The sequence below is a fragment of the Echiichthys vipera genome (assembly GCF_963691815.1).
Source record: "Echiichthys vipera genome assembly, chromosome: 8".
In the NCBI taxonomy this organism is placed as follows: domain Eukaryota; kingdom Metazoa; phylum Chordata; class Actinopteri; order Perciformes; family Trachinidae; genus Echiichthys; species Echiichthys vipera.
Window position 1 is genome coordinate 22951946 of NC_139833.1, and position 14694 is coordinate 22966639.

A 14694-nucleotide genomic window follows, 5' to 3' on the forward strand; every position below is an offset into this window, starting at 1 on the left:
AGTAAACAAAAAATAAAGATAAAAAAAATCATGTAGGCCTATTTTTTTCCCCAATATGTAAACTTTTAGTTGTACATTTCGATAAGTTCTGTGCGTGCGTTAAATCAAATAAGCCAAACCGATCCGATTTCAAGTATGTAACGCCAATATAACAGTTTATAGCGACCACTGCTTTAAAAAACGCATAAAACATAATGAGGGAATCATGGGGACGAAATAGGCTTTTCCATCTGACTTTCAGTCAGTCACAAAGAGTCTCTCTCTTCTTGCAATAAAAGGGTCATTTGGTTTTGTTAAGAGCAGAAAAGTTTGTTGATAGTTTTTGGGAAACTCATGGCACTGTCTTTGGAGGAGTCTTGGTGCTGCTGCAAGGCCGCCGCGCTCCTCTCAGCCTCCAGAATGGCGCCTTTGGTGTTCGTGGTCCAAGAGACGGTGGTGTTGGTCAGAGCCTGGCTCAAAGTGCTGTGCCTGAACAGGGGGTCGTGGAAAACCCCGTCCACCCAGTTTCTCAGGGTCGTGACCGGCGAGTCCTGCCTGTTGTCCAGGCAGGTCACGGGTGAGGTAGCGGCTGGGGATGGAGTGAGGGAGGACGGCGGCGGCTGGCACCTCAGCATGCAGGACGGGTACTCAGTCTGGTTCAGGGACGTCGCAGTTTGGGCCAAAGACCAGATCCGAGGCTTGCCGTCTAATATCTGGTGCCCTTGCTGCTGCTGCTGCTGCTGCTGCTGCTGGTTATAACAGCCTTTCGCCTGCTGTCTGTTGTCCGGTTGGAAATCCTCCGGGTTTGTTTTGAGACAACTTTTGCTCAAGTCCTGCTCCCCTCCCAGAGAAACAGGGATGGAGATTTTCAGAGACGCGTCCTTGATGAGGTGTTCGGCTGGGCAGTCGCCCGTCGTTGACATGTGTGTGTTCATGTGGTATCGGTGCTTCAGCTCACACTCCGAGCTCTCAGACTCCAGCGTGTCGAAATCATCCAAGTCGCTCAACTGGAGGTCCTTATCAGGCCGACTTCTGGTCTCTGGGAGAAAAAACAACAGGAGACGGCAGACATGTCAGTGAAGGATAGGGCATCAGATCTGATAAAAGCATCCTGAACACTCACTCTGGAGTCAGGTTTTGCGTTTCAATCATACAATCAAATAAACATTACAGTTGTTCGACTTTTATTACATTTTGGTTTACAGCCTGATGGTGAAAAATATATTATATCTTTATATATCAGTTTCATCACGAATCAAGAATCACCTGACAAACTCACTTGATTAAGTTCAGGTAAAATCTGGTGTACTTTAATTTATTAACTAAATTAATTTAGTCCTAACATAAATATTGATTCATAACCAGCTGACAAACGTTGGAAAAACACAACCTCATCATTGGAAAGGCACCTAAACTTAGTTTAAGATATTTGACCCTCCAGCATATATCTGTGACACTGACTGAGGCCTCTCTAAAAGAAAAGATAAAGCTTCTTATGGTGATCAGAGTGATATAGCACACCTTGTACACAAAACGGCTGATGCAGTCTAATTAAAAAAAAAAAAAAAATCATACATTGGTTTTAGCACAGCGCATATTACAAGAATTAAATGTTTATCTAAAAACATTCTAAGGCCTCGGTCCAATATTTCTTATTGTGAGTAGTATACAGTTTTGAACAATTACAGAATCACACCATTCCTGTTGCAATTATATATTAGAAAATAAAATAAAAAATGAGCCTGATAGGGGTGCCTTACATTTATTAATACATGTCATCAGATCTTATTCTAAATTTTTGAACAAAATAAAACAAAAATGTCAGTGTGGTAACATCACCACTGACAGAAATAATGTTTTGGTTAAAGAATGTTTCTGTTCCAAACAAAACAAAGTGCCATTTCATGATTCTAACTGCAGCAACAACATAACTTCATTTTCACCAGAAGATGTTGTGAGAACGTAACATGTTTTTGAGACCAAAGCCACCTGTAATAGCGCCAAACATTTCAGCATAATGCTTAATAGTTTTTCTTTACTTCTCTAGAGGAACAAGGCATTGTGACACTAACCATCCTCGTTGTTTTCGCTTTTTATCTGCTCCTCCTGAGACCCGTCCTCATCCTCGTCATATCTCTTCTCCTCTGAGCCCTTGTTTCTAGGCGGCCATGTCATCTTGTTCTCCTTCTTGAGCCTCCTCCTGGCGTTCGCAAACCAGGTTGAGACCTGCGTGAGGGTCATCTTGGTGATAATGGCCAGCATGATCTTCTCTCCTTTAGTCGGGTACGGGTTTTTCCTGTGTTCCTGCAGCCAGGCCTTCAGCGTGCTGGTCGTCTCACGTGTGGCGTTCTTACGCCTTGTTCCACTATCCATGGAACCATATCTGTTAATGAGAAGAACACAGCACAGAGGTAATGAGAGCGTAAATACAACACGTGATGCTTGTTGCATTACAATTTCTTATATGATGCCCTGGTAGTTTCTTTTCTTAAACCATGACAGAGCCATATGTTTCTTGATATATTGAAATTATGCATAACATGCTTTACAGATTTGACAGTCCCACTCATAAATATATCTGCCTCTAATTGTGTAACGGTCGGAAAATGAAAAGTAGTATCATTAAAATGTCACTTAAAGCTCATAGGTTATGAAATATAGGGAAGGAGCAGGTAAGGAGTAAACAACCCCCATTAAAAGACACATTATATATTGTCTATCCTTTGGGAAACTGTAAAACTAATAATGTCAGTTAATTGTTTTAATCGTACATAAGCATTGTAGGACCATGTGCAGTATACAGTGCCCATACACTCTCTGAAATCCCTCCAACAATTCATCTGTAGCACCGACTCTGGTATCCAAAAGACATCTGCTGTCAGTATCAAAATATGCAAATGTATCTACTGAGTAAAATATGTGGACTATATGCATATATTTTTTCTAATATTATTATATGAATTATTAAAACATCTGTTAGTGCAGCATATATCTCTTTCCCTGCCCACAAATGTCAAGAATACACCTACATTTAAAATGCACAGTGTTGATTTTCAGTCAGCAGTGAGCTGTTAAAGTCCTCTCAGGAGAGGCTTTTATGAGGCCTTTATTGCTCCGCAGAGCTTAGTGCAGGTCAAGCACTGCTAAGGGAATCAAGAGGAGAGGAGCGCTGCACCTTTCCATACCCCGCGTTGTTCCCTCGAAGATAAAATAGACTGTAAAATTGCTTTATTGAGTGTAATGATGAGCCCTCAGGTAAAAGGCGGGTGCAGACAGAGTGGTACTGCTGTAGGCCTGCTTGTTTTTCTGAGTGCCACTAATTCTGTTTTGCCTCAGACTTTCAGGCCTTTTGCTGCATGTGCATTTATTAGCATTCCTGCTGACACCTTTTTGTACTTCGTACTGAATTTAGAGTGATTGGTAAAATAAGCTGGCTCCATGGGATTTTGGGTTATGTGAACGCTCATTTTGCTATAAAGCTAATCAATATGACACTTTGCTGAACAATTAACACATAACACTAAAAGGGAGTGTTTTCTGTGCTATGTCACCTATGTCTGTTAGTGCTGGGGTCTTTAAAGTTGCTGGTTCTATTCAAGGTATAGAATAGAACCAAATGTGGATGCCATGCCATTATTAAGAATACCTTTCAGTCTGGCAGGTGTGCTCTTCAAAACAAGAGGCTTCATTACTTTCTGAAAGGGGTGTGAGTCTTGTGAAGCACATCACCCCATCAGAAAAGAAATGTGTCATGAGATGGAAGTGATAACCCAGTGTAACCCATGGGAATGGCCTTAATCTCTCAATGATTAACACTGGGAAAAGTCATCCTACACTAGTGCATAATGCTTTGAGAGTTAGGCCACCTAAAATGTATCACATCCTCTTCTAGCCACTTAAAGCAGTTTGTATACACCTGCAAACCTGAGAGTGAACTTAAACTTCACAGCGCAAGATAAGTTCTGATGTCACTCTAACTGGACACATCCCTTTTCCAAGCTGTACCACATTGTATCAAGTTGCCCTTAGAGGTTATTCAAAGTGGTCTGGTGTTTGGGTTAGGGTTAGAGTGTGATCATTACATCAAAAACCACATAAGTTACATTATCACGGGAACGACATACCTGTCATACTGGTACTGTCCCAGGGTAGGATCATAAGGGTAGTAGGCAGTTGCCTGGGTTATTCCCGCATGCGCAGAAGCTGAGGCATCTTTAGTATCGAATGTGCCCTGCAATACAAAGACAAAAGTTTTAAAGGTGAGCAATAAGCAAATATAGGAAATCAAATATGGCAAATTAAATCATACACCTGGTGTTGACAGACATATTTGCGTTGGCTGTATTTAAAAGTTGCTTGGTTATGTAATTATTTTGAAATGACTATTGTGTAATAAATCAGAATTTTTAAATATCCTCCTGCAAATTGAAATGTGGATAGACCTTACTAACTATACTACAATGGTAGATTGTCCATGGGATTCAAAACTCTTTAAAATAAGACTTTCAAAACACGGTTTTAAAAATTAAACCTTCAGAAAAACAATGTGTTTGTTAGATTGTTGAGTGCAGGTGTCTGTGCAAAGAAATCCAGGTGGGTTTACAGCAAAATAAGGACTGATTCCATCATCAGTTAGAAAAACATACAGTATACTGACTCTTCTCACCACTGTTTTACCAAAAAAGATAAGACTACATATATTTCACAACTAAACCATCTGGTTTCTCGCGTAGTTTGTTTTGTTTTTTTAAAAAACACTTCTTCAAAGTCAACCTGCTTGTGAAAAATAGACATTTTCCAATGTAAAACAACTAAAACAAGCTTGTAAAACAAGATTAACTTTTTTCTGTCATGTTTCATACAAATAAGTTATCTAATGGGAAACTCTGACACCTTGCTCGCCTTGCTGAGAAGTATTTTTCTAATTACTAAAGAAAAGCTGGCCTGAAGGATGATATGAGGATAAATCACGTAGAGTAAAAAGACAGGTATTTCGTGGTGTAGAGCATAAAAAATGAGGAGAGGTGCTACTGGCTCAAGTCTCAGCACCCCGCGGCTCCATTAATCAATGCCAAGAGGGATCAGATGAAAGGCTTACCAACGAGTAGAAAGCCGAGGCGTCCGTGCCGTATGTAACGTAATTCCCATAGCCTTGACTGCCGCTGTAGGGGCTCCCGTACACTCCCAGCGCAGCGGCTGAGCTCAGTTCATGCCTCGCCGTGGCCAGCAGCCGGCTCTCGTACACGGGACAGTAGACTGGTGTCTGCCCGGACGCCGCTACCCCGGAGTCGGCTATGGATCTGCCGGTGGACTCGCAGCAAGTGGTCAAAGAGTTGGTTGTCATCAGGAACTGAGAGATAATTGATATTTTAATAAGTCACTGGTATACTTTATTTGAGTCTGCATTGATAATCTTGAGCAATTTGATCTCGAAGTTAGTTCATAACTATTAACAAAAAACAAAATAAAAATCGTCTCAGTACAATAATATAACTGATTCCAAATGCTCTGTCACTTATTTTAAAGCCAAATAAAACAAGATTTAAGAAAACAACAAATACATAAAATGACTTTGCTTATTCGGACATAACCAAAGTGAACACTTGGTCTTTTTTTCTCTTTCAGAATATTAATCATTAAAACCCAAAACACAACATCAAAGGACTCGACTACAGACTGATATTTGATGATGAATGACGCGTTGAATTCTTGTGGTAACGTGCGCGTAAAACGTGTCCAAAACGAGTCGTCTGTTAGCTTTGATCCAAAATCAACATATGTTTTACAAACAGATACAACATGTTTTCTCAACAACACCCAGTCATACGCAAAGTAATGCCCAAATGACTTTTTATGGCTCAAAGCCAAAACAAAACAGCAGCTGGGCTATGGCGCAAACACAGCGTGTGCAGAACAAGTTGGCATGTGTGTTCCAGCGCAGATAAACATATGGTTGACATTACAGAGCGGCTATTATCTTGTAGAAATCAGTGAACGGGAGGTCGGGGGTCTCTCTGGTTTTTGGTTTCCCTCTTCTTGCCTTTTTTTCTAACACTGCAGGAACCCAGGTAACACTGTCTGTAACGCAATGCCTTTCCGATACGCGAAAGGACTGTGACAGCTTCCCTGATTCTTCGCCAAAACGCGTAAAAGGATCAAGCGTAAATCGATGAGATAATCAATCGCTGGAATATCAAAACCAAAACATCCAATTAACTGAACAAAGGTAGTTATATTGACTTACTTGTGGAGCAGACGAATAGGGATATCCAAATTGTGGATATGACATGGTAGAGAGGTCCCCCAATATCCAGAAATAAAGCGAGACTGAAGGTCTCCACTCTAACGCAGGCTGCAGCTCTGTTTGACTGTACCAATTGATTGGTAAGCACAGGCTCCTAGGATGCTTATAGGGCGAAGCAGAGTAGCATGTTTAATTTGTGGAAAATGCCCCCCACTCAAACGCCTTTCAGTGGCAACAAAATATATTTAAAAAAAAATAAGGCAGCAAATCGTCTGGCTCTCCCTTTTCTTACAAAAGGTCTGTTGGAAATAGATAAATGAATTAAGATGATACTGGCTTCCTTTGCCTACAGTAATCACTTTGTTGTGAGATACATATTTTTGCCGTATAAAAAAGTAGTATAAAAGACGTCAGCAGCAGAGGCAGGTTGTTTTAAACGGCGGTGACTCTGACGTCAGAAGTTTCCCACTCTAAAAATGACCAGACTGTAACTTTAATATGCATTTTCTTCCCCAGGATGACGACAAAAAAAAAAACAAAAAAAAACAGAAAAGAAGAAAGTCTTTGATATCGAACAGGGGAGGGAGTTCTTAAGAAAAAACTTGTCCCGGAGATTAATTCGCACTCCCAATCAATCAATTAAGCCAATCAGTGTCTTGAATATGCAAACGTATGTATCAGTTTAAAAGCATTAGGCCTAATTAAGCACATTCCTATCATTCCTCCGCACTGATGCTAATCACACGAGGAAATAATTGATTTTAAACTAATTAGTAAAGAATATTTTTATACTGGGCAGGGAACCAAAATGCAGTCCGTCAGCTGATTGAGCAAATAGAGCCATAACAATACATACTGTGATATTTAAAATATAATTTGTATTTCTATTTATTTTTTTATATTACCACCTTAAAACTACTCATCTCTTTGTTTCCTATTACAGTATGCTCCTATTTCTCTTATTCCCCCTGGGGTGATGAGTCCCAGAGTGGTGTTATTACCCCAATGATTCCCCAAAAGTCCTTAACAGGGTGCAGCTTGAATGAGCTTTGCACCTCTCCACCTGAACTTCACACATGCGCATACATTTTAATTGTTATGAACTTTAGATACATCTGTCTATAGCCCTATCTATGTGTAATATTGTATCTTTCTCCCTCCCTTTCTCTCCATCGCGTGTGTTTTGGTCGGGTAAAGTCGTGAAACTGCAGACAACCGAAACAGCCAAAAGCCCCACACTCGCCCGCCACAGTGCCGGTGCCGGTGCGCACTGCCTTGCTTGGAGAATCCCGGGTTGAGACATGTGGATAGCCCCGGGGGTCACTCCTCAAATTAATGATGATGTACTCCTCCTCCCCTCCTCCTCCTCATTCTCTCCTCTCCAGCTGGATCTCTGCCTGCTGGTGACAGGTCGATTGAGAGTGATTGATGACTATCTAGGGGACCGGGGCCAACATAATAATATGATACCGGCTCCTTGCAATAATTGCTGGCTTTCATTTACAGATGAAAGAAGTAATAAACAGCTATAAAGATGGAGAGGTTTGTGCTTCGGTCAAGTAACTTTTGTCTTGCCTTTTTGTCTGCTTTATTTTGGTGGGGTGGTGTAGGAGGGCGGGGTGTGGCTATAAGATGTCTGTTCTCTCATTCATTTTGACAAATTGAATTATAGGGGGTTAGTACCTCCAAGCAAATGGCCGCATTAACGCTGTGAACAGGGGGGGTCAAAAGAGATCAGCCAGCGCTTTTTAATTTGCATTAACTCTAATGCCACCTTAACATTAACAACCCGCCTGAACCGCTCAACCATACACTCACTCACATCTCTCTCTCTCTCACACACACACGCACGCACGCACACGCACACGCACACGCACACGCACGCACATCTCCATTTTGTCTTATTAATTTTAACTTTTTCTTTTTTTAAATGCATTGGGGTTAATGTGACAAGCATTGCATTAAGGCAAGGTGGGACCCAATTTATCTACATCACCCAGCGGACAAAAGAGAAAGTGTTGACACGTTGATTTCGGAGGTGGGAGCGCACTTTACACACTCACACACACACACACACACACACACACACACACACACACACACACACACACACACACACACACACACACACACACACAATCACACACACACACACACACGCACACACACACACACACACGCACACGCACACGCACACGCACACGCACTCACGCACACACGCACACACACACCCACACGCACACACATGCACACACACACACCCACACATAATGGTATTCTTCCACAGCAAGATATTCTACAATCGGGGCCATACTGTTCTTTAAAGCCCTTTGCATGGATCTTCACTCTTGAATATGTTCATTGTAAGATTAATAGTAATTTACAGGCAATAATTAGTAGTTGCTGTATTTCAAATCCAGGTAATATCACGGTGAAACTAACTACAGTGTTTTTTAGCCTAGGTTACTGTACAGTATTATACTGTTATGGTTGGTATATTGAGTCATGAAGTACATTACTGTTATGGAAACGTCACTGTGAATTGTTTTACAGCACTACTATATCTACTAGTGTATTTATTACAATACAATACTGTTGACAACTGAAGACTTAATACAGTAATAATACAGAACAAAGTACTAACATACCACAATAAAGAGAAATAAAAGCACAAATAAAACCAGTTATTTTAGTGGGCCCTATTCAAATAATCGGCCTAGCGAATAGATAGGTGCCACTGCTTGGAGTTCTGTAGGTGGTATTGGTTCCAAAGGATGCTGCATGCTCCGGCTTGTGGACAGAAGAGAACAGATATGGCATTTAAAATCAAACCAAATAGACTGCCTGTGTAAATCAAGTAGGTTTTATTTAAGCTATCATTGTTATTTTTTATCAGCTTCTAATTTACGGTCGAGCTAACAGGACAGCTAGGCTTGCTAAGTTTGCTAAGGAGCTGTGGTTTATTCTTACAGAACATGGAAGTCTGGGGCAGCTGTACACTAATATTAATGTTATGTAATTTACATTTTTACATAACACTATTTAGATTCACCATTCACTAGATAAGCATGATGAAGCAAAGTCAGCGGACGGACATGACAGAACAGACAGCCATTTAATTTATCTCAACTTCATTTGAAGTTGGAGGTTTTTCCACCATAAGTAAGTTACTGTATTTAGAGTTACAAATGTATTTTCCCAGAATGTGTTAACAATCTAGTAATAGAATACCTTAAGAACCTTTTGAGAATACAGTATAATACTGTGGAAACACCTACAGCAACATACTTTGCCCTAATTAAAGTAAGTACTGTAATGAACAGTAATAATACCATAAAAACAACCAAAAATAATCGACTGTGTTGTAAATGCATTGAATCAGACTGAAGACGGAAGAAATCTAACAGACACATTCACTAAACTATACTGCCCACATACCCTGCCTCCTCCCCTGCTGTATACCTTTTCATTATCCACTGAGTTACCCAGTGTTATCGGGCGTCTATAATAAAATATTTAGGAACACCAGTATATGCTTTTAGATGGAAAATGAAGGCGACGGCAGGAGTTCATGCTTGTTTAGCGTTTAAAGATTAAAAGAGAAGCTGCCTTCTTTCTCGGACAGATGTGGGGAAGAAGGGATGCTGTGCATTTTAAGTGGAGCAAGTGAGGGATCAGATGCTATTCTAGTACAGGACAAAGGGGCCATGCTCATGACCTGATTGACTTTTCTTCCTTTCCTTTTTATGTTATGAAATTAAACATGATAATCAGCAAGGTATCATACGGTATTAGTTATCTAGATTAATGGATGGTTTGAAGATGGTTTTATAGATGAGGACAGATAGTTTTCAGCAGTGATCTATTATAGTAGCATCTATTATATTGATGAGTAACATAAATCAACTGCTTAACTCAAATTAGACTAACTAATAGGGCAATTGTGCTTGTATCACAATTTGGTCATAAATGCAACCTCAAAGACAACGTTTTGTCGTGTCTGCAAGTCTTTGACATTCTTGAGGTTTTATGGTCATGGTTTTTCTTATTTGGTTATGTATTCAAGTTTAAGTTTTTGCCTCGAGGCATCAACCTCAAACTATTGTAAACTAAATAATAACTGTGTTGCACTTTGAAGTAAGGATGATAATTTGCATCTCCTTTCCAACTAAACTCATATTAAAAGTTCCCCAGAAACATTGTAATCATGAAGGTGTCACTTCCCTGATAATCTGTCTTTGATTAATGAGCCACAAGGAGGGGAGTGCCTGAGTGTGCCTGTGCACTGTACGTGTGAGAGAGAGAGGCGAGAGAGAGGGAGAGAGAGAGAGAGAGAGAGAGAGAGAGAGTGAGTGAGTGAGTGAGAGAGAGAGAGAGAGAGAAAGAGAGTGAGAGAGAGAAAAAATAATTTTAGTCAGTTGAAAGGGAAAAAAGGCACAAAACAAAAATGAACTGCGTCAATGAAGCACCAAAGCTAAATATTTCATGACAGTGAAGGGTGAATGTTGACCAACACTTTTCATTAGTCTGCTTTGAGGATTAAAGTGTAATTCCGGCACAAAATGATCCCATGGTCTTTTTCGGCACTTACATACATCAAATAACCCATGGAGACAATTTTTTTCGTTGATCAACTATTACCTGAGAAATCCGGTAGAGTTGCTGACAGCTGGATGAGGCTAACACTAATTAGCTCAGGGCATTATGGTGAAGGCATTCCAACAGAAAATAACACCAAACCTCTAGAGTAGCATGATATGTATCCCTACACATAAAATGAAGCACCAACAACGTAGTTAGGGAACCTGGAGTTTATTAAAAAAAGTGTTTTGAAAGACTTACCTACTGACCCCGGTACCAGCTCCTCTCTTAGTAAAGTCCATTTAAGGAAGGAAGGAGCCCATTGGTGCTTCCTTTTATGTGCAGGGATACTTACCGTGCTATTGCAGAGGTTTGGTGTTATTTTGAGCAGTATTAGTGGTTAAAAAAGCCGCTTGAATGCTTTCACCGTACTGCCCTGAGCTAATCAGTGTTAGCCATGTCCATTAGCGACTCTATCGGATTTCTGTGTTTATAGTTCATACACGAAAAAAACTGTTTTCGATGGCTTATTTGATGTATGTAAGTGCCGAAACAGACCACGGGATGATTTTGCACCGAAATTACACTTTAAATTATTGACAATGGCCGTAGGTGTTATGGCATAGAGTGGGGACTATACACCTGAGGAGGTGTTGGTAGGTAACCCCACCTCAGAACAAAAACCAGTTGCACTTCAATTTACATGAATAAACCATGTGAACTATGTTTTCTGATTTAAGGGTATATAATGAAATTACTTGAATAACAAGAAGCCTAAACCTAATGCCTTCTACGGCATAGTCTGAATCTGAAAGATTGGCCTAAACACCTTCCTGACTCCTGAGTTGAATCCCTTTTTTTTAAACAATGAACTATTCATATTTTGTAAGCAATACATATTTCACAAGATTTATCAGTTATAGATAATTTAATTTGCCACAACAGAACAGAGTTAGTGAGCCTAATATAAAATACTGTATAGTATACTGTATATCAACTTTATATACATGGTGTGGTGGAGTTAAAAACTGGAGTTACTGGAAATTTCCCTTACTGGAATTACATGATAGGTATGAAATTTATTGTTTTTATTCTCTGTAACAGAATTGAGAAACTGAATTGAATCAACCATGGTCAACCATTTAGGGATGCTGACAGCACCCTTTCGGAGGGTCAAAAAGGACATAGTGTGTTTTATGCTCTAGAGCGCTGTAAAGCCCCCTAGAGGCAAAGTGTGATTGGTCATACTGGGATGTATAAATAAAATTGACTTGACTTGATTGTTTGGGCATTTGAGAATTTCCATCTACAAAAATCCAATTTATATATAACCTTGGTTATTTAACATTTTGATGTCGACAGCAGCACATTTTCTGTCCGTTCATGACTTGCAGTGTATGAAAACTTGCTTATAATTATATGTCCATCAATTAAGTCATCTTTACAGTAAGTATAAATTGGGGAAGCTGTAGCTCAGAGGTAGAGCAAATCAAAAGATTTGAGGTTCGATCCCTGGCTCCTCTGGTTCTTATGCCCTTGGGCAAGATACTGAACGTCAAATCACTCCTGATGTGAGTTTGAGTGAGCTTTTTGTTTCACAGATTCAGACTGGAGTGTCTTCAGATCACAGGCAAAATGCGTGAATTGTGCTCTGAGTTTTGGACAGGACTGAGGGTTGAGTGAGCACCGAGACAGGGAACTTCAATCAAGTGTGGTTCAGTGATAGTGCTGATGTTGACCTCTCCCATGTTCAAACTCCCCAATGTGGGTTATCATCAGGTGAAAAAAGAACTCAGTTTATTGACTTCTTCAAAAGTGACTTATCGCCTATTCTTTCTCATTTTAACCCTCTCTTTTATTATAGTATAGTAATATTTATTAAAAAGTAAATATTCAGCCAAATTGTGAGCTTATAGTATGTAGTTTGTAACAATACTTACGCTTCTTTATTCCAACTCAATGCAATATTGTCTCTACTCTGTCCTATTCTACTCTATTGGATTTCATCCTGTATGAGGATCATGTTTTGGTGTTCGGATGTCTTATGGTCCACTGTCTCATGCACTGTTTTCTGAGGCAACAACATAGAAACCCAAGATGACCCCAATAGCTGAAGACAGCTGCACAGGCCGACTCGCTCTCTGACACGAAGCCCCGAGCAGCTCCTAGGCTTTCCAATAGCTACCTTGTTTCTCTTTCTGCAGTCATAGAAATAATGTCCAAGCATTCTTGCACACATAAACACACGCGCACACACACACACACACACACACACACACACACACACACACACACACACACACACACACACACACACACACACACACACACACACACACACACACACACACACACACACACACACACACACACACACACACACACACTCACTCACTCACTCACTCACTCACACACACACACACACACACACACAATGCTTAACCAGCAAAACATTAGCCTATGTGTTGTCTAGTCTAGTCCTGGAGTCCAAATGGAATATTGATCTCCAACGATCTTCTCAATGTATTTCTTATTTCTTCTCTTGAACTGCACAATGATTTTTTCCTCTTCTCTTTTGGTCTTAAAGCCTAATGGTTTTTGCATGAGGTGGATAGTAGGCTGTGCTGCTCCAGGCAATGGGTACAAAAATGGTGTGTTTTGTTGTTGCTGAAGATGTGATGTGTGTGATTCACGTGGTAATAAATACTTTTATTTGGTGGATTTGTGCAAACGAGTCAATATTCTGTATCTTTACCAACTGAAGCTGCTTTTAAAGTGCTTCCTTTAATGTGTTGTTCATCAGGTTAGTTTGGTCAGTCTGTGGATCATTTCTTACTACTTTAAAAGGCTGGAAAATGCTAAATATGTAAGTAGAGGGGAATATGACAACATGTTAGGTAATAACGGGGTTACAACTTAGAGTTACAACAAATAGAGTAAACTGTTAATGATGTAATACATTTGGGGGCAGTCATCATTTATTTTGTTTTAAAATTGTATTTAGAAAAAAGTTTTAGTTTGGTAAAATGCATTGTAAAAGTTTTGGATATTCAGTTCTTCTTAGTATCATTATTGACACTAGGGAACAACAGGTTACGCTGAAAGAACAGCTGTTTATTGCTGTATTATAGAGTGCTCACTTGAAAGTTTTTAAAATTCTAATACAACAGTGGGGAAAATTAATGTATTTATAATGTAGGATCAATGTGTCAATCAAACAGATAGGTCTAACCTAGACAATTTTCACATCACATCAATCATATCACAATTAAAGGTTCCCTGTGGAGTCTTTTGGCCTCTAGCAGTGCTATGAAGCCCTTTCTATAAGTGGGTCCCCATTTAGTTTAGGGGTGACAGTACTGCCAGTGGTGTCACACTATTCCACTGATCTACAACAGACAGGGACTGTTATGCACAAACAAAATACTTCTTTAAAAAAAGCTTTGCAAATGTCATCAGGAAGGAAATTCACTTTACACGATTGTTAGACCTCATGGAAACACACAATATCATACATATCTTTTATTTGCTTACAAGAAAACACAGGGCACCTTTAAAGGGCTCAAATCATGCACCTGCAGTCAGAAACACCTTTGCTGAGGGGATGAGGACAAATTATAGCATGAGAAATAATGGGGAAAACATCTTAAAACTAATTACAACTGGCTATCAAGTAAACAATCAATCCATCCAGCATTACAAAAAGAAAGTAGAGAACAGCGTATGAATCGTCTTTTATTGTAAGAAAGAAAAGTCACATCTCTCTGTCCGTCACAACTTTTCAATGCTTTCCAACTTTTTACTCTCTCAACATGCAGTAGATTTAATTCACACCGCATTGAACACATTACAAAGGTGGACATCCAAATGCATTATGCAAATCCTGCAGC

General features: G+C 39.8%; 1 protein-coding gene across 1 annotated transcript; it reads right to left on the minus strand.

Moving 5' to 3' along the window:
• Positions 1-213: 213 nt before the first annotated feature.
• Positions 214-6342, minus strand: irx4a (iroquois homeobox 4a). The gene is made up of 5 exons (XM_083918558.1): positions 6224-6342; positions 5078-5329; positions 4104-4210; positions 2052-2362; positions 214-1018 (listed from the first exon to the last, which is right to left on the minus strand). The coding sequence occupies exons 1-5, from the start codon at positions 6266-6268 to the stop codon at positions 294-296; spliced, it is 1440 nt and encodes a 479-aa protein (XP_083774684.1). The 5' UTR covers positions 6269-6342; the 3' UTR covers positions 214-293.
• Between the last annotated feature and the right edge of the window lie 8352 nt (positions 6343-14694).

Bases quoted from the DNA above. Each gene is read 5' to 3' on its own strand.
- irx4a (XM_083918558.1), bottom strand. From the start codon at position 6,268: ATGTCATATCCACAATTTGGATATCCCTATTCGTCTGCTCCACAA. The intron at 5,330-6,223 runs GTAAGTCAATAT...ATTATCTCTCAG, and splicing joins CCTATTCGTCTGCTCCACAA to TTCCTGATGACAACCAACTC. The intron at 2,363-4,103 runs GTATGTCGTTCC...TCTCATTAACAG, and splicing joins GGACAGTACCAGTATGACAG to ATATGGTTCCATGGATAGTG.